Source organism: Aquila chrysaetos, chromosome 8 (assembly GCF_900496995.4).
Source record: "Aquila chrysaetos chrysaetos chromosome 8, bAquChr1.4, whole genome shotgun sequence".
Taxonomy (NCBI): Eukaryota; Metazoa; Chordata; class Aves; order Accipitriformes; family Accipitridae; genus Aquila; species Aquila chrysaetos.
In genome coordinates, this window is record NC_044011.1 from 24,819,568 (window position 1) to 24,843,394 (window position 23,827).

Genomic DNA, 23,827 nt, shown 5'->3' on the forward strand with positions numbered 1-23,827 from the left:
AACGATGCCCTGATATACCAGACTTCAGCTTATATGGCTGTTAATTTAATCCCCAAGAACATTTTAATATTCATTCGATAAATAAAGAACACATTGAGGGAAATCAAGGCTTAAATAAATAATAATCAAACATTATAAATACTTTCTGAACCATTTCTGTCTGTCCACATGTTAAGTTCTTCTACAGGGATCAAAATTACTATCAATAAACATTTTTTTAAAAATTAAAATTGCATTAAAATTTACAAAGGACTGGAACAAGTATCATAAGTCACTGAGATAAAGCCTTTGTATATTGCAGGCAATAGTATCACACAAAGTATTTCATAAATGTTTCAGCTGCAATGGAGAAGCAGCCAGATTTTCTGCTACCAGTGCCTCTACTTAAAGTCCATTCCTGAATTTCTTTCTCAAAAAACCTTCTTCTAACATTTCATTTACATCTATTCATAGTCAGTTTATACCCATTTATTCCTAACCCAGTGTTACCCTATGGACTACATAGCTCTAGTACCCTAGTGCTTACTCTCTGGGTATACATTTGAAGCAAGGAATTATGTACCCCCAAACTTGGTTTTATTAGGCTACGCATAAGCTCCTTCTGTTCTTATGAAAATGCTGCTCCACCTTCTTGGCCAGCCCATTGTCATTCATTGCCCACCAAGTGCTGGGCTCAACCATGGAAATTCACTTTTTCTCAGTGAACATGACTAAGCATAACACTGCAGGTGGACTTCTGCTGTCCCTCCTCCAGTGGCTTTAGGACCTTTCCCTTCCTAATGGAACTTCTTTGCCTTATCATGCAGCTTGGAAGGCACTTTGTAGTTTTATGTAGGGAGAATTATATGTTAAAAGGGCTTTCAGTTCTCTTTCTCCGCATTTCATAAAAATACTCTGTGTATTTGCCACTATGTGGGATAAAAATAAATTTGCAAACAATGCAAAATGTCTACCATATGGCAGATTAATTCTTAGAAACTCAAAGCTATTGGGAAGAAATACATACAATCTAGTTTCAAATTAAGTCCCTGCTGTTACATGTGTCTAATTCAGAGCAACAAAGATCAGACTATCTCTTTTTGCTGTTATTTGTGCCCTTTTAAGAGTGTACAAGATCTTGTCAGTACCCACAGAGATCTTATCAGAATAAAGGCTGCTATTGTTTTATAAGAGGTAAAAATATTATTTGGGAGAACAAGCAGAATTAAAAAGGAAGAAAAAGGAAGAACAACTGAAGCACAAAGGATGAAAAAGAAGAAAAAATCCCACACATCTTAATGCACAGCTTTAAAATAAATTAGAAAAAACAGCCAACACTACCATCTACTGGGCAAGATAAGGACAGAGAGTTCACTGCAATAAAGACAACTGTTGCATTCTGACAGTAACTTCAGGAACAAAACTTATCTTGACCCCACAACAGTGTGATTGTGGACTATCTCAGAAGAAACCTGCAAAATTTATATTATCCAAAACAAAAGTAAATTGAATAAATGCTCTTCATGCCTACGAAGTAACTAAACTTAAAATAGCAGAGTTATACAGCAGTCTGTCAAGAGGACTGACACCTGGGACTCCAGTGGTACAAGCCAAAGAACTACACTCAGATCTCTGATTAGGAAACAGTTACCATCATTCTTGATTTTAATCACCGTTTAATCACAGTGATCTCAGTGGGACTGCTCAGATAAATCAGAGCCTTTCCGGCATCTTACAGCTCCTCCTCTCTTTAAAGCGAAAGAATTGCCTATACATATTGTATTGTCCAACTGCATCCTGCTACATGCCAACATACTTTTTATATATTATTTAAGTTGAATAAGTTAGTAAATGCCGGAACTTGTCCATTCAACCATTCTCCTCTTCTGTGTGTGTGTGTGATACACTCTTTACGTGCACAATCACATGCTATTTTTTCCACAGAACCCCTGCCCCAGGCAGGGGCTGGATAGCATTCAGAAAATGAGGCAGCTGTTGGGTATTTTTATACTCTTTCTTCAAGCAGTAAAGACAGTCTTATTTACTCTACACAGTTTGAAAGTAGAACGACTGTTTATTTTCTTTAAAAAAAACCCACTGAAATAACAAAGAGCATGTATCTAAAAAAGCTTTAGGCACTCTAGCAATTACTGTTACAAGTAATTCCTGAAACAAAACCTCTGTTCTCAGCCACTTACAAAAGAAAATAAAAATATCTCTTCCTAGCTCTTCATTCTTCTGACTACTCTGCTCCCAGCTTATTTCAAAGCACTCAGTAAGCACGTGACCCCTGATGCCTGCCTGGTCACAAAATTTTGACTCTTTCAGGGATACAGAAGGTTAGGCGAACATGTCCCTGCACCTGACTATTCCCTTTCTTTAATGATAAGAAGCGATCCTGCCTGCACGCTCCTGCTCTGCAAGTATGGCAAAAGACAAACAACTTAAGTAGGATTCCAGGCTATTTAGGGCTCCCTAAATCATAATCAGCAGAGATTAAATTTCACACCATAACCAAGGGGCAGGGCCAGGCCCCTTCTCACTGGAATGATGCTGTCAGCAAGAAAGTCAAGCACTTCAAGCAATCTTTGGTTGATTTTAAGATGTTTCAGTAACACTGGAATAGGCTAATCCTGAAGTAACGGAGAGAACAATTTGCATCCAAAAGGGAAGTTTTTTTTCTATCTGGGCAGGCACAAGCAGGAAAGGATTACTATCAAATTACAACCTTCAAAACAAAAAAAAAAAAAAAAAAAAGGAACATCCTCTCATCACTTCTGAACTGAAAGCTTAGGTACCATCAGAAAACATATACCTTTAGCCAGAGAGACTGACATTTCTCCAGCAAACCACCAGTACCTCAGTCTTGTCTGCAGTAATGTTTATCTACTTTATTCTTAGACACTCCTCAGGCTCTTCCAATCCCCCCCCACTGCCCCGAGTGCTCAAGAATTACCTTAGTACCAGAGGGCTTCTCAATTATTTCTCTCCACTGCAAACTCAGTCTGCCTTATTATCTCCACTTGAGTAGGAAACTGCAGCTAAACAGACTTTCTTAAGGTGACATGTAAATCAGTGACAGAGCTGGAAGTCAAGGCCTGCCAAAATGACGTTCATTGATCCAGAAGTTGCCCCACAAAGCAACCATGGCTCCGAGTTACTTTGGCCTAAATATTTCTAAATACCAAATGCTAATATCTCATGGGGAACCCAAGCAAGTGACAAATAAAAAATGAATGGCTACCAGCCAAAGTTTTGGTACCAGTGAGTTGTTCAGCACCGCACAGGAAGGTTGTGGTAGAAGCAAGCGCAGCACTAAGCTTTCCTGTGTGGGATCTACCTACACTAATCGCAAAACTTCCTTTTCCTTCCTGAAATCCTCTGCCCAGTTATTTATAAGTCTAACAGCATCTGCAGCAAATGACACAGTAGATTTTGTGGTAAAATAGCATGTGATCACTTAAATGAAGACTCTACCATGACTACACGAGGAAGCCCAATTGAAGATCCAAAGGCAAACCTAATTCCAGCATTTCTTGGCTTTGGAGTTTTTAATAGTGAAACTTCCTTTTTGGTCTTTCTTTTTTTAAATAAGGTAAAATCATTTTATGACAATGCAAAGTTTTAACCAGAAATCTATGGCGATGAAGCACAGCATGAGCTAATTAGTTATATTAGATTGCAACAGAAGAAAGTTACTGCCATGTGGAAAAGACCAGGCCACTAGTTACGTCTGCTGGGGCTCACATGTGGTCAGAGAAAGTCTATTCTGCCTTGCTTTCTCCTGCCTGTACTACCTCTTACCAGCTTCCCTGCAGGGAATCTATCTTCTCCCTGGAATAACACCTTCCTGGTGGAGGCAGGGATTTAAGCGGTTCCCGGTAGCTGATGTGTCCCACGGACACTCTCAAGGACTCTCCCCCGAGAGAGAAGTGCCTCCCTGGATTCAAAGTGCAGCACATGCCACTGTGTGAGGACAGAAATAGCTTTGCACTAAAAAAGCACTGTACTTAGTTATTGCCTGAGACGCTACCGGTACTTCTGACATATAATCATGTGAGAAAAAAAATAAGTTGTTTTCAAAATGTTAATTATCTCAAGCAAGCTTGAACGCAATTTCAGAACAGGCAGGTGGAAGTATGTACTTTACTGCCTTGAGTTGCTGCACTGATGCATCCAAAAACCACAACACTGAAACACTGTTACCTTCTTTACAGCAGGGCTGGCAATACAGAGCACCACTGACCATTATTCCACCCTTCATGTTTCACTACTATAGTTAGTTTCCTACAATATTAGCTGCCCAACTTTATTTACAGGTTAATTTCTTCATCATCAAATTTATTTATTTCTTTATTTCCATTCAAGTACAATTTGCAAGCTAGAAATAATGACCAAAACTCTGTCCATGCAGTATGTAACAGCTCACTTTCCAAACACAAACACTAGAAAACTCATTACGACGTACTTCATAAACTTCTGTCACTGCAGTAGGAAGTAACTGTAAATTATTACAGCTTTTCCAATTTAATGAGTACATTTAAATCTTGGAGTGATGGTATTACTGCCTGCACTCAGCACAGAGATTAAAAAAAAAAAAAAAAAAAAAAAAAAGAAGAGAGAAAAAAAGAAGAGTATTTCACATTTACATTCACACCATGCAGAGTAACTGGTAAGCACTGATGTTTTTCAGATGAGCATACATTACTTAGCCTGCCACATGAAGACATTCTGTAATTTGTAAACTATTTTAAACTCTACTGGAATTCAAGTTTTCTGTTTTATTTAAACATCTTGAAAGAACTAATATACAATGCTAAAATTTTTGTTCTCGGTCTCCGGTGCATCATACTGAACAATTTTTAATTCTCCCTACCCCCCGCATAATTTGAAATTCTAGCATTTTCCACAACCACTCACTATTTATCTGTCACACAGCATGCTCAAAGCAGCATTCAGTAAGTATTAACTATTTTATGACTATTTTTGCTGAAGAGTCTTAACAAAATCTGTGTGCGAATGTATTTCCACAGCCTTCTCCAACTATGAGTGACAAAAACGTAACAATTAACACTGCCCAAAATCACAGGAAAAGAACATTTTCAGCATTTTACCAACACGGAAACAGATGAAGACATAAGAGACCATGGCATGGCTGAGAACAGAGGCTTGGTATCTGACTGGGCTCCCTTGTTTTGACTAGACTGGGAAGTGACTGCCCCCTCCTGCAGCCTATCTCAGTAAAGTCTGGTAGGCATGAAACTGCCCATAGAACTTCGTAACAAAAAGAAATAATGCAATTTCCTATTTCTGATTTAGTTGTTGTTCTGTATCATAAGAAAAGTTAAATTTAAGCAATTATAAGAAAATATTGAGAAAAGTTATTTGTAAAGGTTTCAAGCATTTTACACTACTTACAATAGTTGTTTACCAGCTTTTACTCATAGAGGAACTTATATTCACAAAAATGAAGTGTTTCTTAAAAAGAATGGTTGCTCAGATATACTTGCCTGATAATCTGAGGAGGATGGATATTAATATAGCACACAAGAAAAGAGATTTCTTAAAAAGTGCCTATGTAAAGATAAGCATGAAACTTCATCATGCAAGGAGCAAAGACAAGCAAATGCCGTATGACTTGCATAACTAAAAATAAGGACTTCAAGTAGGGAACTCCCAAAACTTCTGTATTACAAAGCAGCATTTCAACATTTTCATATACATTTAACTTAAAACACGCTCATACAATACAGTTTACCAAATCTGAATGTTCAAAGACAATTTTCCCCAACATTTGTATGAATAGAAAAAACTAAATGTGAGAATGTAAGCAATACATTCTCTGCAATGAATAGTTCAGCTATTGCTTATTATTTATTATAAAAAACCCAGGCACTCTAATCTATTACCAAGCTGTAAAAATAGAATCTTTGGATTTGTGCATCTTGCTACTACAGTGTTTTCACCGAATTTTTCAATTGCATTTCAATGTAAATACATGGCAACGGTTTGGTACCTTTAGTGGCACAAATCTATTATAATCTTTGAAAGACACGTGCAAGCTTACAAGAAGTAACTGCTATGTAAGGCCATTTTCTTTAGGTTCAAGACACAGTATTAAAATACTCTGTTATCAGGACAGTTCAGGTAAATAATCCACATTAACCCTATTCTGAGAATTCCGCAAAGAGCGTAACGTATCTTCCATGATCACATTTGCAGTTTCAAGGGATTAGTCACCCTTTTAACCATCAGTATTTAGAAACAGCCCTGAAAAATGAGTTGTTACAATTATCTTGAAAGCTTAAAAATCCTTGCTTTTCTAACAGCTCAAATTGTTTTGGTATCTATATAAAAGCCTAGTCTTTCACAGAGTCTTGATGCTCCCTGGTCCAGTGATCTCCTCAGGCTAATGCTGCATTGTTAGAAAATGTTCTTCCTTCAGTCAGTGTTAGAATGGCTCCATTTTAATATCATCCAGTGACCCTTGGCTTTTGTATTAAAAAGAACAAAAACAAGAACAAAAAAACACCAGAATGAGCTGCCTGGCCAATTTTCTCTGTATCTTTCATCACTCTGGGTACATTACTATCGCACCTCTGACTGCATCTTCCCAAATGCCTAGACCAAAGAAAGAATCTCTGTCCAAAAATCAAATACCTGTTTGTTTCCAAATACAAATAAAGAAACCAGGAGAGCAACCTTAAAATGAAGCTCATGCTTTCCCGAACAGGATATAGTTAAGAATCTTCTCACATGATTTCTTGAAGTTACCCTCAGCAACACCTCCTGGTCCCTTCCCTCATTTTGTATGGAAGCCTTCCCATTCCTCTAATTAATGACCCAAGCTTTGCTTTGGTTTGGTCTCTTTTGACATCATGTAACCAGAACTGAACAAAGCACGTACCAGTGATTTATATGAGATTATTATATTTTCCTGCATTGCTCCCTTTTGTATTCCTCAAACAATTCAATATTACATTTGGCTTTCACACAATGTTGCTTATTAAATATTAAAATAGAAAGGACTTTTAAAAAAATACAGAACTGGTCAGGGATGTGGAGGCTGATGACAGCCTTGGCAGTGGCCACTATGAGATGGTGAAGTCTGAAATCCTGAAAGAAGCAAGCAAGACAAATACTGAAACAGCAGCACTGGACTTCAGGAGAGGCAGATTTTGGCTTGTTCAGAGATCTGCTTGGCAGGATCATACAGAAGACTGCTTTAAGGAGTAAACAGGCCCACGAAATCTGGATATCTCTCCAGGGACTTCACGCCAGGAGAATGATGCATGCCAATGTGCAAGAAGTTAAATGAAAGTGGATAACGGCCAACATCAATGAACTAGGGACTCCTGACTTAGTTCAAATGGAAAAGGAAGTAAGCAGGTGGTGAAACAAGGGAAACGCTATATAGAGAAGGTATATAGTGATACTGCTGTAGTGTACAATGATGGAATTAGGAAACCCAAAGCTCAGCTGGAGAAGAAACTAGCAAAGGCAACAAGAAAGGGTTCTGTATGTGTACAGGCAGCATAAAGCAAATTACCAAATTAGAGGCAGGGCAGGCTTGCTATTCGGAAAGACCTCAACACGCTGAAGAAATGGGCTAACAAGATCTCGTGAAGGTCTACAAAAGCACACGCAAGGCCCTGCACCTGGGATAGAACAGCTGTGTGCCCTAGTACAGCCCCGGGGCCGACTACGTGAAAGCAGCTCTGCAGAAGGCGACCTACGAGTCGAACGCGAGTCAGCAACGTGCCCTGGCAGCAAAGGCTGACCCGAGCATCCAGGGCTGCTTTAGCAAGAGGGTCGAGGGAATTGATTATACCCCTCTATTTAATACTGATGAGACCATATGCGGACTACTGTGTCCAGTACAAGAAAGACACTGACATACCGGAGCAAGTCCAGTGGATGCCCACCAAAACAAGTAAGGTCTGTAGCAGATGACATGCAAGGAGAAGCTGAGCGAACTTGTTTGCTCGGTCTTATGACCAGAAGGAGAGATTTTACTGCTGCCTTCCAGTAGTTAATGGGAGGATATAGAGGGGTTGAAGCCAGGTTCTTCTCAGATGTGCAGAGTAAAAGGACAAGAGGCAACAGGCACAAACTGCAAAAGGCGAAACTCCAACAAAGTATCCTTAAAAGGAAAAAAATCACTATGAGGGTGGTCAAATGCTGGAACAGGTTGCCCAGAGAGACTGTGGTATCTCCAACCCTGGAGATAACCAAATCTGTACCGCACAAGGCCCTGGGCAACCTGACCTAAGCCGGCCTGAGGTCTGGGGTGCTCAGAGGTGGTGTCCTGAGGTCCTTTCCAAAGAAAATTATTCTGTGATTCTATTCTATGATTTTGTGATATTTTTAAAAAAAAATTAAAAAATAAAAAAACCCAAACAACCACACACGCTCTCAATATGTACGTCCTGAATTTCAAACATTTTTTGACTCTTCACTTCAACAACAGAAATTGTATCGGGCACCAAGGGATATTAAAAAACGACACATTTTCTTCTGAGATTCCTTTTAAAAAATAAACTATGAGAAAACCTCATCAATGTTAGTCTAAATGGAATGACAGGAAAATATTCACTATAATCAACAGGAAATAGGTACAAGAAAGTTTAATATCGAAACTGTATTTTTAGCTAACGCAGCAGAGGACATCTTCTGATGACACAGTAAAAAGTATCAGATAAATTAAAAAAATACATAAAATACTTTGAAAACAAAATAAAATTATAACAATTTACTTCAGTAAATACAAGCAGTGTGAAAAATGTAATTAACAGTACTAGTCCAGTATCATTCAAATTTCTCAACTATGCCAAGCTCAGAAGCACTCGTTTTATTCCTTTTTCTAGGCACCGACATGACAAAAGCACAGCAAAAATATTTTTAGAAATAAAAAGATCTAAGACCATGAGATCATGAGAGTCAATGATAGTATAAAGATTCTTAGTGATACAGTAATACAATGCTCTAAGTGGACAGAATTTTCACACTGAACTTTTGAGATTTCTTTTGGATTTTGTGCACTTGATTACTTCTGTCTATAGCAGTGCTAATTTATGTGCTCCTACGGGGATGACAGCTGTCTGTGCCAGCATCAGAAACTGAATCAAGAAACTCCAGAGCTAAAAGCTAACAGGCTACAATCTCTTAACTCAGAGCTGCAGATTCATGTTTTATTCATAAAAGCAGATACCTACACACCAGCTTGTGAAATGCATTATTTTGGCATTTAATATTTTTATTTCACTTAATAAAAAAATTACATATCTTACCTTTAGATCACTTCCTGGCAAAGTACCTATGCCATCCTTCCAATCCATAGCACTAAATACATCGAACTCTTGACCATTTCCACTAGAGGCAGATTCATTCATGATGCATGTACTTAAAAAAAAAAAAAAAAAAAAAAAAAAAATTAAAAAAGATTTTATCTGAAAACGCTGTAAGTGGTTTAATGCTTATATCACCAGACATTTCTTTAAATGCACTTCATAGATTAGTATCAAATGCTTCCCTCAGCACACTGGCAATGAGGACAACTAATGACAATGCTGATAATACACACTAATATAATAAAAGCACGGTGAAATCTTTTTAAAACCTTAAAAAATAACACCTGTTTCATACACTAGGAAGGTATTAATGAGGCTGTTTTGGAGAGAAATGAAAAATTTCAAACTGCAAATAAAGTGACATAGGGAAAACATACCTCAAGTACACCTAAGAAAAACATTTGTTCTGGGGAAGGCAAGACATGAGTGCATGCCTATAATAAATACATTAAGCACTGATTAATGGAACTGCTTTTCCTTAATACTGGATAACATGCTGATGTGAATGCTTCAGCAAGTTCAAATTAAAATTTCAAAATTAATTTGAAACTGTCTTTCATTTTCACTGTCTGACTCAGGACACCCAAATACTCCTTGACTGTTTCCATACAGTTTCACTACATTCTAATTTGCATTTGTAAAATTTATTCACATGTAAAGAAGCACATATACACCAGAGAAAAATACTGCTTTGCAGGACTTCATTTTACTGGATCCCTCTGTTTCAGAACAGTGAAAGGAGAGGAGAGAATATTTATCTTCAGAAATAGTGGATCTGGACATCCTCCTCTGCGGTAAGAGTTTATCCCTAATAATTTCCACAAGCAACAGAAGTATATAACACTTGTCACTGACCCCTGGCTTTGGCACACCCCTTGTCACTGCCACAAAGACAGTGTCAGTTGCACTGAACTGCAAATGTTCCTAGCAGCCAGTTGTGACCATACCACCACCTTCTTCCCTCCCACTTCTTACAAACCCAGCAATCTAAATCTCTGGCCTGGCACTTAATTTATTATTTGTTCAATGTGAAATCTGACACATTCATTTTCTTTCTGAAAAACTTCTGCACTATGCCCAGTAGCTGAAATAATCTGCAGCAAAATTAGCTCTGTCTTTGGTTAGTGAACTATTAGCAAAAGATCACCCCTTTTCAAATTTACACTTTCTGAACTTTTTAACAACCACTTTGTAAGCCTTATACTCCATCTGCAGACTGCAAACTTTTGCTGCAAGTATTAGTATTTGAAATTCAAATAGGTAGAAAGCTTCCAAAGTGCTTGACCTTGTTTTCTAAAATCTGATTTCTAACTTAGGTCCCACTCCCAAAATCTGCAAATATCTATTAATACTGTCTGGAAATCTGGAATTTCCACAAAAAAAGACTACGTGGTATTTGTTCACTCACAGATAACAGGAAAAGATGCAAACCAAGCGGAAGTAAACTCAGGTCATCTAGAAGCTTTTTCTGAAAGTTTGAGGAGAAAAATGCTTAGCTAGTTAACGCTGTTGTGTGAAAAATAATCAAATTTACATTTTTTTTCATCAGAAAAATTGTGCCAATCACTGTAACACCACCACTACAGATACTACTCTGGTTTTGGGCCCGCAACGTGGACTCCCTTTGTATTTCTCCTTGGTTTCCTCCTCATTTCTAGCAGAATTCTTTAAAACCCTGAGCAACACCTTACTCCACAAGTACTTTTTTTACACTACAGCCACTACACAAAATCAACAGGATAACAGGAGCTGGACCTCAGTCAGTAACCACTACTTAGGGTGAAAGCTTCTGCATTCCCCTTCATTTTATATGATAGGTAGGGTTCACAGAAGGCTCTTTGAGAAAACTTCACATACTTCACATAACAAGTTTGAGGTAAGAAGAACCACATGACTCAATGTGTCTTCTCCGTCTCTAATTTCAGTAATCCTCTATGAGAAAGTATTGAAAACCATACTGCCAATGCACAAAAAAATCATTTAAAAAACGTCAATAAATCTAAACAAATTGAGTGGAAACTGAGAAATTCCCCAAAGCCATAGACCTTATCTTTTAAAATCACTCCCAGGCAAAAGCCACCACCCTACCTCAGGGCAGCTCCTGCAATACAACTTGGATGATCCCTGTTTGACCCGAGAGCATGGTGCAACCACCAAGCATCCAGCCCTCCACACCGCAGCAGACCAACTCAGGCAGGCTTCCACCAAACTGAATGCAGCACGATGGCAGAGGTGCAGGCGTTCTCTCAAGAACACAAAACCCAAGCTGCTAAGGAGTAGCTGAAAAACTGGATCTATCCAGAAACCCATGAAATTTTGAGGACATGAAACATGCTGGTTTAAGCACATTGGCGTAAGGAGCTCTCCGTGATTAGCCTGGCTAAGCAAACACAAAGCTGTGTTCTGTATTAACTGAAGTTTCTAAGTAATCTTAAATTACCACCCTATTTAGGACACCTCACTCAACCCTCCTGTGGTTTATTTATTACAGAAAACATGTTCCAATGGTTTCTGCAGAGGGCACGACAGAAGACGGAAAGAGACTTGGGAGGCTGTGGGGAAACACCTCCTCGCAGCGGCCGCTGTCCCAGGGAGTGAGGAGCAGCAGACAGCTACTCCATCAGATGCTGGTATCTCCCGATAGTGTCGCTCTTGTTATAGACACACTTTGTAACAGAAACAGTTGGAAAAAAAATCACGTGAGAAAAAAAAAAATCTTAGAGCCTAGCCTACTTAGGCAGGACGTAAACTGTGAAAGTAAAAAAACCCCAAACTTTGGTAACAGAAATGTTCGGGGCACACTTCTCTCAAGAAAACATACAGATTTTAACTTAATTACACCTAACAAAGTTTCCTCACGTAACAATCAGCAGTAACGATATATTCTCTTGGTTGATAAGGTATTCATTATTGTTTTCCTTTTAAAATTAACTCAACATCAAAGTCACAATCTGTACTTTTGCATTCTGCACCCTTCAGAAGTGTTCTTGGTGGGGATAAAAAAGGTCACAGGGCAATGCAGATAGAAATGAATTTACCAAAAGGAATTACATTTAACAAAATATCTGTTTCCAGCTTTGCTGAGTTTGAACAGATGAAAGCTAGGGCTATATCCCTCTACTAATGATAATAAGGAGGGATATAGAGACCAATTAAATTGTTACAGCAATGAGGTACTAAAAAAGGATGAAATCATCACAATATATACATCTAAAGCACAGAACAAAGAAAACTACAGAATGTCTTGTCTACTCATTTTCATTTTTAAAGCTCTGATGTAGTTCTTTGAACTAGTATAACTCCTTCCATAATGATTTCATCTGCTATCATTTCTGTTGCCATACTTCCAGAAAAGTAGTAAAAATACCAGATGAATAAGGGGCAAAGTAACTACAGTACTGTCCCGATGCCTGTCACTGAATGCCATCTGATGTGAAGGAAAGGACATAATAGTAAGAATTTGAAACAGCCATCTTCCAAAAGCATCTCCAAAATCCACTATTAGGAATGTAACTGTATCTCAGCCTTCACAGCCATAAGCTATAACATTTATAGAGTATGATGCATGTTAATATTTCAACATTAACTTTTAGACATAGGTAATAAATTCATTAAAATAAGCAAGCATATACAATAAGATTAGACACATCCTTTAGAAAAACCTTGATTTTCACCAACTGGTTCAACAATAAATGAGTACCTCACAGAGGAGATACTTAATGAGAATAACAGCACTAAAAATGAGATAGTTTCATCTAGTGAAAGACCCTCTGAAGATGTAAAGCAAGAAACAGGAGAGAATATGCCAATTAAACTTACAAGTAGTTTTTGAAATAATTATAAGGTTATGTACTGAATACGTCGAAAAGTAGTAACAGGATTCTTTCTTTTAGTCAGTGCTTTAAAAAACTACCTGACACCTACCTGAATTTTGTAAATCTAAGATGCCACCTGTGAAATGTCCGTCTGATTTCTAACCAGTGGTGCCAACTCAATACCAGGTCACTGGGCAGCAGACAGAAGAGATTTCAGCAGTAAAGCCACTAGTCAGCACTGCCAGATTGGCATAACCTGCCTGCAATAGTGTGTCTTTTCTTTTTATGCACCCCTGTCTATTTTTATTTTTACTTTTGAGGATTTCTGTAGCCACTGTGACAGAATAGCCTAGCAGATTTGCCCCATGCTGGTCCTCTCCCCAGCCGACAGCTTCTGCGAGGAGGCAAAACTGGGCATGAGGAACCAGAGGAGGTCTCAGCAAGTGACACCAAGGGTGAGGTCCAAGGGACAAAGAGAGGTCCCAAGGGAGGCGATGTCCTTATGGAGCCAAGCCATGGTCCCTCTTCCCCACAGGGCTGGGTGACACCAGTGCTGATGGATATTCAGGAACAAAGGCGACAGGTGAGTTTTTTGTCCTAATATCACAGATGGTTATTTTGGGCATCTCCAAGGAGGAGGCTGCTTGGTGTAGCACCCATGGGCTAAAGGGACACATTTTCCATACACAATACATCAGGAAAATGAAGTGGATCAGAAGGGGACAACTCAGTGTACCAGAGCTGCAAATCCACTAACTTCTAGACACCAGGGGACAAGTGGATACTCAGCTTCAGCTTTATTTAATGTGTAAGAATGTGAATACTACCAGGGCTGACTTGTTACACTGGTGAAGCTGAATTACCCCTTGCAATGTAAGCTCCCTCTATTTCAGACAGACTTTGTGTTAAGCTAGCTTCACAATGACAGCAAAAGCAAAGCCAACCGACTTTAAACCCACCGGGGTGAGCCCTGCTTTTCTCCTCACAATCCTCTCTTTTAGCTGGGTGCACGCCACACTTGTCTCTTTCTCACCCTTCATCTTTTTGCACCTGACTCTTCACTTAGAGAAAAACAACCACAACAGGAACAGGGCAGGAAATGGTAAAATGCTTTGAGGCTATCCACCACGTTTTATTATGTGCTTTGCTTTGTACCTGTTTAATGGTTCAATTATTTTAATGTTTCATTAAAAAAAGTACCTGTAGATTACACATTTCCTTCAAAATCTCTTTTTTTTTGTTGTTTAGGAACTACTTTACTAGTTCTGCCATGTTTCTATTCTGTGTGTTGAAGAGCTGTTTGAGTAAATTTCACTATTTTGCCTGTTGCTCATGAAGTTTATTACAAGTAAGTTATTTTAAAGATATATAACTTATATACGTATTCACAAAGCAACCACAGCTTAAAATTCTTTGCCATTCTTAGCACTTGTAACAGAAAACAGACCAGATTTCCTCTTATTTTATCTGTTGCTACTCTTCTGCCTGCTAGATTCTCCAGGAGTACTGCGTATGTTCGTTCCTGCTCCCCAATACTTCTGCTTCAAACCTTTTTCCTCACAGAAAGAATCTGGCCACAGATGCATTACAACATGCTGTGAAGCCTGAGTCTGCACCAGTGCTGAAGGAGGTTCATACTGTCCTCACCTGAGTCTGGTCTCTGTCAGCAAGCTAACAGAGGTGTTGCCGTACCACTGCTAGAAACTGGGTAACACAGCCTTCATCTACTATCTCATTTTCAAATATCCACAGAACACTATAATAACAATAGTTACCCAATACCAAAGCTATCCCATCACTTAATGAAACTTACCACTGATAAGTTTTATCTTGTTTATAAAGAACCTGTACCTCACACCAAAAATTACTTCCTCTGCAGAGCTTTCATGACTCCTTTATTTCTGTTATTGTCTGTGCAGTCCTGAGTGGAAGTTTAACCTACTCAGATAGTAAGCCCTGAAATCCTATGTCTTGTCTTAATTCCTTGAAGCAGGCACAGAAAGTTACAGAAAACTTCTGCCTTTGTTTATGTGTGCCTCCTTGAGAAGAACTGTGACGCACCAAATCTTCACACTGAGTATCACCTGACCTATTTCAGATTGTTATTTCTCACCCCAAGTTAATTCGATATACCTCTGAACACTCCTTTTGTCTGATGCATGCCCTCCTCTGCTGCTGGTTCTTAGCAGCTTCCATGAGCTCTGCCGTCCTTGAAGAATTAATTGACCTTTTTCTAGCTCCTAAATACACTCAGCAGGTTACTGCATTTATAGACTTTCCCTTCTCTTCAATTCATAAAGAGCTCCTATCTTCCTCCCATTGTGGTGAGCGGTCCTACTACTGGAGCACTAATAAGCTACGACTACACACATGCTATACTTTTTTCAGTAAGCCCCATGCCAGGTAATCAATGGTTCCTCACACCCATCGCTCACAATCCATCACCCTACTTACCAGCAGTATTAAAAAACCCAAAGAGTAAATGGAATAGCCCACAAAAAGTCATCCATCTCTCTTCACAGAATAGGTGATGCCCAATAAAACTGAACAAATCAGAGGAAAAGGACTCATCACATAATCATTTTCTTATCAGAACTTCTAAAAGCAACGCTCTAGAAAAACTCATTAAACTGAAGGTGAAACATACACCACAACAACGAACAAAACCAGAGTTCACTGCAATGGCCCAACTGACAACAAAAAACATCCAAGAAGATGATTGCTTCAGCCACCTTCATTAGAGCACCAGTTCACGAGAAGACCAACTGGACCACAGTCAAAGCCGCTGGAGTCACACCAGGAAAAAAGGAGTACCCGGCACCACCCAGATTTAAGAGGAGTGCTTTACTGCCTTCAGCCGCTAGTTTCAGGCAGTTTCTCTCTCACAGATGTTCATCATATAAACTTCTGGGAATGGGATAACTTCCTTGGTAAAAAGCACTGGTTTCCTGAATGGCTTTGAAATTTGCATTAAGAAAACTGTGCTACAATTCTGAACATAGACTATTTCCTAAAAGGACACACCCTGAAGTTTTTGTATCACCAGTTTTATTTACGTTCACCACCTGATTTTTAGCACCCACGACTGAGCATCCATCCACGAGTAGAAACAAACAGCAAAAACGGTCAGTCCGACGCCACTCAACCATACAAGGGAAATTAAAAAGAAAAATAAAACAAACCTGAAAACATAACTCTCGCTACCTTTCACCGTAAAGCTTACACACACCATGCTGTTAAGCACAGGTAATTAAAAGAAATGGAAGAGGCTGGGACCCTCACCACCCGTGGAGGCTGCTGCATCTCCAGGGGCCTCCCTCCCAAGACGCGTTACTCACTGGGGCTTCAGACCGCGCTCTCCGGCGGGACAAGTGACAGGGCCACGGGGCGCGCCCCCCGCCGCTCCCCAGGCAGGCCCTGGGCCCGCGGCGCGGCGGCTGGGAGCCGTCGGGCCGCGGCAGCGGCCGCCCCGGAGCCGGCCGGCCCTCCCTCCTTCCCGCCCGGCGCGGCGCGGAGGAGCGGCAGCCGGAACGCGGCGGCGAGGCCCGGCGGGCGCGGCCGCCGCTCCCCGGCACCGGCAGCCGGCGGCCTACCACCAGAGGTCCCTCCTTGGCCAGTTTTGCGGCGTGTTTTTTGCTGCACTTGAAACTTTCTGGAGAAAACCCGGGCTCAGGTCCGCGTCTTCCCCAGCCTCGGGCAGAACCAGCGAGACAAAAGCGCCCGCCCGTCCCGGCCGGCTCCTCGGGGGAAGCGCTAGGGGAAAGCGATTCTTAAGTTGTTCCCTTTCTCCCCTGAATTTGCCTTTTTTTTTTTTCCTACCTCCCCCCCCGCCCCGGGCAATTAAATCGAGCGGGGAAAGAGTGCCCCCCCTGCCCCGGCGCGGGGGCGAGCGCGGTGCGGGCGGGGGTGGGAGAGGAACTGGGTGTTAAGTGTTCCTGAGGAAGTTGCACAACGAGAGAGGGACTCTGCTTGTTTACCGGGTCCTCTGCTATTTTTTTTTTCTCCTCCCCCCCCCCCCTCCACCCGCCGAGACCGAGATCCGGGAAAAGGAGGCTGTCTCCGAGTGGAAAAAAAAAAAATTAAAAAAAAAAAAAAAATGTTACCTTCTCCTCCCTCCTCCCCTCCCCCAGCGCGGAGGAGAAGGAGGAGGAGGAGGGGGGCGAGCTCTCTTTTTTTTTTAGGGGAGTGCGGGGCTTTGCTCCCGCAGCCGATCTCCGGGCATCCCTCGGCGGAGAAGTCACCCCTTCCCGCGGGAGGGGCCGGCACACGCCGCCTCCCCGGAGGGCTCGGGCTCGCCCCCGCCCGGCCCCGCCGGCGCCCGGCCCCGCGCTCCAACTTTTTCTCTCACGCTCTCGTGTGCGCCCGCTCCGACGGGGAAGGGGGGGAAAAAACATGGGGGTGGGGAGCGGGCACCGCTGCGGCCCCGACGCGGCGCCCCCCCCCCCCCCCCCCCCGCCCCGGGCGCTGCCGCCCCGCCGCCCTCTCCCCAGCCCCGGCCGGGGGCGGGCGGCCGCTCCGCGGGAGCGCCTTCCCGTCGTCCGCCGCTACCCACCCCCCCCCCCCCCCACCCCCCAAAAAAATCGCTTTCCCCGTCCCCCCGCCGAAAAAACACCGCCTCACACACACGTTAGCGAGAACAAGTGTGCCTATATCCTGTTGTTATATGCACCGGCTGCGGAGACGGGCGTGTGCGCGGGGGCCGCTCCCCCACCCCGGCCGCACTTCAGGCGAGAGCGCGCAACTTAACAGAAAAGCCGTGTCCTATTCCCTCCCTCCCCGGCCCCCCCTCCTCAGCAAAATACCCACTCACGTGTATGTGCACTCACATACACCGCCGGCACCCCGGGGCCGGCCTCTGGGAGCCCCCCGAGGCCAGCCCGCGGAGCCGGCGGCGCTGACAGGCACCGGCCCCCGCCGCCGCACGCAGCCCGGAGCGGGCAGGGGCCGTTCCCCCGCCGCCTCACATGTCTGCCGCAGCGAGCGCGGCGCACGCACCGCACAGAGGCAGGAACTGAGCACTCGAGCAAAAGACTTTTTTTTTTTTTTTCCGCCTCTTTAAAAAAAAAAAAATTGCTAGGAGCTTTTTTTTTTTTTTGGTATGTGTATGTGTGTGCAAACTTTCCCCAAAATGGCGGAAATTGGGAGATGATTATATTTTAAAGATCTCTCGCACACAATCACACAAAGTGCAGGAGCGACGGAAAATACAAACTCTCTCCGCTGCGCGCTGAAGAGGCCTTCGCACACGGGGACCCACGGCACATTCAACCGGTATATCCCGGCAGCCGCCACCTCTCGCTGCTTCCGACCAAAAAACCCGGGGCTTTTTCACACCCCTCTCCGCTGCGCATTGCCCCCTCGCAGCCCGCACTTCTCCCCGTCCTTCAGCCTGTGTGAACAAAGAGCCGGGGCTGGGGAGGGGGGGGCTCGGGTGGCAGCGAGCCCCCTCCCTTCCTCCCCTCCGCTCCCCTCCGCTCCGCTCCGCTCCCTCCCCGCCCGGCGCTCACACACGCACACCCGTGCACCACCACCACCCCCACCACCCCCCCTCGCTGCACCCGCATCACATTGTTCCCAACGGCGCGGCGGTGCCCCGTAAGTGTCATTAAATGGAGCCAACTGACAAGCTCATTGGTGGGGCAAGTCTGCAAAATGTCTCTCCCCTTCCCTTCCCCCTCCCTTCGGAACCCCCTCCCCCCCCCCAAAAAGGCCCCCCCAAACACGTTTCCACAGCTCCCTCCCCCGTATATGTATATATATATGTACATACACATACGTGCGTGCGTGCCTGTGTATGTATATAAATATATAGCGCATATATATATACATGTACTCCCTTCATGTGTTTGGGAAGAGAAAAAGAAATACCAGGCACCTCTCTCTTTCTTTTGTTCCTCTTTCACACTCGTACACTTATGATTTAGTGAGATCCCCGGTGCCCCAGCCGCTCCCCAGCCACTTGCGAGTCACTTGCCCACTTTCCCCGGCATTAACTTCCATCCTTTCTGCTCGAGGTGGTGGGGGAGAAGCCCCCCTCCCCTTCCCCAGATACGTTTCGTAAGGGAGGGAGAGGAGGTGCGCCTCTCCCTTTATCTCTCGCGCTCTCCCTAACTTTCATCCTCACCTAGGGGGGAAAATTAAAACCCATCACCAGCCTTTGCCATTGCAGCTCCCTAAACGGCTTGCGGATCAGATCGGAACCCGCCGCTCCTTACCCCCCCAAATTCTCTCTCTTTCTCCGTCTCTCGAGTAGTCCTGACAAATATGGTCCAGGGCTGCGGGCACAAGTGAGCATGCGCCCGCCGAGCCAGGGCTGGGGAAAGGGGAAACTGCCGCCGCCGCCGCCGCCGCCGGTCTTCCTCCCTCGCCCGCGCTGCCGCTGCGCCCCAGCCGCCGGCGACCGGCAGCCGGCGGCAGTCATCGCCCTCGCCAAAAATGCAGCCACCGGCAACGGCCGCGACCGAGGCGCATCGTCTCCCCTCGCGTACTGCCGACGCCGGAGGAATAATAAAGGAGACTCGTGCGGCAGCCGCGCCGCTATTCTGGGCGCTTTCAAAAATAATGCCTTGCACTTTTCGGGGGGGCGGGGGGAGGCGGTCTGGTACTCGAGCGGTCCCGCCAGGTGCCGGTGAGGCCGGGCGGTGGGCGCCGGGAGGCCGGGGGGAGCCTGCCTGCGGCTCTTGGCCCCCATCCTCTGCGTAAAGCCGACCTGAGGCAGAGCGCGGAGAGTTAGGCACCGGCAATGAAAGTGCGGGTCCTGCGCGGGGGGGGGGGGGGCGCGACAGCCCGCGCAGCTCCCGGTGAGGGGGGTCACCCGCGGGGGGAAAGGTCTGAGGCCGGGCAGCGCCGAGCCGGGCTCCTCCCGCCCTACCAGAAATACCGGGGTTCCTTCAGCACGGAAACGTTCCTTGCAATGGGCCTCCTCTCATTTAAAACCTAGCCAGCTCACAAATTAAAAGTAGTTTCGAATGTGCCACCTGCCCGAATTCTCTCTGCCGTTGCCCCGTGTTGCCAAAGAAAAATACTGTCCTCAGCATTTATTTTCCGTCGCTTGTTGTTGTTCGGAAAACGGTGAAAACTGAAGGCCCCGGTTATTTTATGGGATTGGCCAGGCTGGGCTTCCTCCACCTACGAGGAGGTCTGTTGTGCAAAAGAACATTAAGCAAAATAGACCTACGTGAGGCCTAACTAGACTGAGGAAGAGGGAGGCTGGAGGATCACAATCGGTTGTATATAAGATACTTTAAAAAATTTTGTGTTTATATGTATCTATATAGTTTCAGGCAAAGTATAAAACAACACCGAACATAATCTTAATTATACTAAATATTTTTTCTGACCACAGAATATCTCCCTAAAGTGACTCTGTCCTCAAGGCAAAAACTGGCCAAGTGCATTTTGAATTTTTAATAGTTTGGCATACTGTTAAAATAACTATGAAATCTCAATATATCTTTTCTTAATCCCAGTAATGATCAATGCCCAAACTTTCTCTTGATTTGACATACACTCCCTTCTACAGTTACAGTGCCAACTTTGGCCCTAATTACTAGAACAGAAATACTAATAAATACTAACAAATATCCAGGAATAAATGTCAGCATTAAATATCAATAGAAATAAATGCATGGCAAAAATGCTCACTACAAAGTCAGAATAACTAATAAAATGGTTTATACAAGACCAAATACAACCTTTTTGCTATTATGGATATATACTGTATTACAGTAGTATCCCCATGACGGGGACATCATTGCACTGGACATAGGATAGAGGTGGTCCTCCTCTGACAGGGCTTCCCAGTCTCAGCTTCTGTTCAGTAGAGTATTTACTTTGGAATGCGTATTAAAATATATAAGAATCAAACTTGACAACTCTCCTCCCTTAAGCTGTGCCCATGCTCAAACAATTTAGACGTGACTTTGCTTAGACTTCTACCATACTATCTTGAGAGTTTCTGTTTATTTAAATTAACTTTTTCTCACAGCAGTAAAATGGAGCTCACGCCCAAGTGTTTGCAGGATTGGTGCCTAAACGCAATACATGATAGTTATTTTATGATGAGCATTTCTCACACCCCTTCAGCTTAAATGGCATTGCATATAGGCTGCAGTGTTCATCAATGAACATATGTTCATTAGAAACTAATTACAGAAAACAGTATTAACCTAATTGTAATAATTAGCGATAACATACATTTAAAGTATTCTAAAACACAGACGCAAAGAATAGTAAAGGACGAGAAAATCCCTGCTTTCCACCAGTGAACTCTTAGTTGAGGAAATTTATGGGTTAGAAACAAAGAATAAACTGCAACTGAAGTCATTCAGTGCTTTTCTGAAAATTATTTCCCAATGTTATTGAAATGTTTTTATGCAGATAGTTGCCAAATAACTAGATTATTCTATTGTAGCATTAAATTAGCTGGGCTCTGCAGAAGACACTTAAAGAATGATGCAATTTGGTACTATTTAAAACTCTCTAGGACGCTTGACCTGTACTGATTATTTCTCCAGATGACACTGAGGTTTTGGGGGAGGGCATACCATACCCTTGTTATAAAGATGCATTTCTAAGAATACAAATGACAAGTTACCAGTAGTTATTTTATTTATGCTTTGAAAGACTTTTCCTCTGAAAATCTTAAAGGGAAACGCAGAAGTTGTAAAACCCTGTTATATTCTAATCCATCAGATCTACTTGCAGAAGTCATAGGAGTGTAACCCCTTACAGAAAATGATGACACAGGTGGAAGAGCTCCTGGAACGATATATGTTGGAAGTCGGAACTGAAACCGAGTATTTGAACCAGCACATAGCTGCTTTATTGGATCAGTAGTTTCAAATGGATAGCTCTTTGATTAAAGTAAAAGGACCTGGGAAATTAATAAAGGTACCTTCTGTTCTCTGTCTCTTCTTCAATCCTTGCCCTAATCATATTGTGGCAGCTCGTGATGTATAATAAACCCATTATTTCATCAATAAAAATTTATTGAGTAAAAATAGTTTAAACTATTATTCAAATACGCTTTTTAAACATTAGTTCTGTTGCCGTTTTATTTAACACTAGACTTCCATCTGTATTCCGAAGACAGAGAATTTTGAATACTTGTTTTCTATATGTAAGTATGGCATTTAATATGATTTTGGCAGTATGTTTAATGACAGATTTTGGAGTAGCTAAATTTGGTCTCTCTCTGAGTATTCTTGTAACTTGTTGAATAGGTGTTTGTGCTGTAGCCAAATACTGATTATTCTTCTGAGAGCATGCGCATGAACATCCATATACATGGCTTCCAAATCCCAATCTTGAATACCATTTAAGGTGGTGAGAGGAAAGAAGTGTACATGATTGATTCAGTTTGCGTATTGGGTTTATACTGTCATGTGATCTAATGGCTCCTCAGCAATTTTCTAAACATAAACTGAGAAAAAGAGAATCAGTATTTACATTTTACCAAATTACGTGGCATTATGTGGCACTTCTGGGGTCTTGACTTCTGCAATACAGACTAAGATGCCTTAAAGATGGCCTTATTTCTCAAAAATAGCCTGCATATGACATATTACCACCCTTCTTCTAGCAACCTGTGCGCTCATTTTGTGTGACCTTTCTCACCAGTGACAGTAACCAGTCTGCCACGTGATTCTTCCCCAAGCCAAACCAGGAGGACAGGAAAGAGGGCTTGAGGGCAATCACTGGCAAAAAAATATGGTATATATTACTATGTAAAACTCTAAGCCAGGAAAATAGAGGTGTAAAAGCTTTAAGAAATTGGGGATGAGGAGAGATGGTGTATGTGCCTGTCTAGCAAGGAAGACAGGCAAATTGCAGTCCATGGTGATTCCAGTTCCCCTCAACAGTGCTCTCTCCCTTTCCAGGCAACTTGATGTCCTCACAGATGTCAAGAAATAATGACTGACTCATTATCAATAGAACTGACTGGGTTTTGCCACTAATCCCAGAATAATTATCAAAGTTGATTCAGATGCCACACTAAACTGGAGAACCAATAATACATCCTAGCTTTCAAACCTGAGTGTGTGCCCTGGCCACATCCCACCTCCGTACCAGAGTGAGACTTGGGTACGCAACGGTCTTTTTTCTTGGGAGGGAAACTTGAGCCTGAGTACTTGAAAGAAACTGCAGTGTTTTCCAGCCAGGTTTCAGCCCAATACACACCTGGATGCACTCTAGGTGCAGCCTTGGAGAGCTTGTTTCTACAGGCTAGGAGTTTCGAGACATTGTGAAGTAGGCGATTCAAAGATTTCATCGAAGTTGCAACACTAAAAGATTTCCAGAGGTGGTCTTCATCCTGAAGAAATTCAAAGGCAGATATGGAAGTTATGGGATTGTCAGTGCAGAAGTGAATCCAGAGCAATATTGCCTATGAAAAGTTTGGGAAGCATTGGACCAGAATAAGAAGATGTAATACCAGAAAAAGTAATTTCTAAGAGTGGGTCAAATGCAAATTAGGACCTCTATTGGGAATATTGATGAGGACTCTTGAGCCAGGAGAAGACCGAAGTTAGAAGCTTGGATGTGCGGGCTGGGCATTAGGGAAGGGCTTGGAGCACTGGCAAAATCTTGAATCAGTTGAAGGAAGCAGGAGAGGCCACCGTTTTGAGTGGTAGGGAGGAGGGGTACAAAGGCACAGCAGAGACCGTGTGATCTGGAACGGGT

The 23,827-nt window shown here is 42.8% G+C and overlaps 1 protein-coding gene across 8 annotated transcripts in view; it reads right to left on the reverse strand.

Moving 5' to 3' along the window:
- L3MBTL3 (L3MBTL histone methyl-lysine binding protein 3) overlaps window positions 1–19,581 on the reverse strand; it is an 86,778-nt gene extending 67,197 nt beyond the window's left edge. The window contains exons 1-2 of one of the 8 annotated variants that reach the window (XM_030022444.2): window positions 19,360–19,581; window positions 9,270–9,381 (exon numbers count right to left, since the gene is read on the reverse strand). In XM_030022444.2, coding sequence (XP_029878304.1) covers window positions 9,270–9,381; window positions 19,360–19,565 — 318 coding nt within the window. In that variant the 5' untranslated portion in view covers window positions 19,566–19,581. The other 7 variants (XM_030022449.1, XM_030022451.2, XM_030022448.2 and 4 more) reach the window with 7 other exon arrangements.
- Between the last annotated feature and the right edge of the window lie 4,246 nt (window positions 19,582–23,827).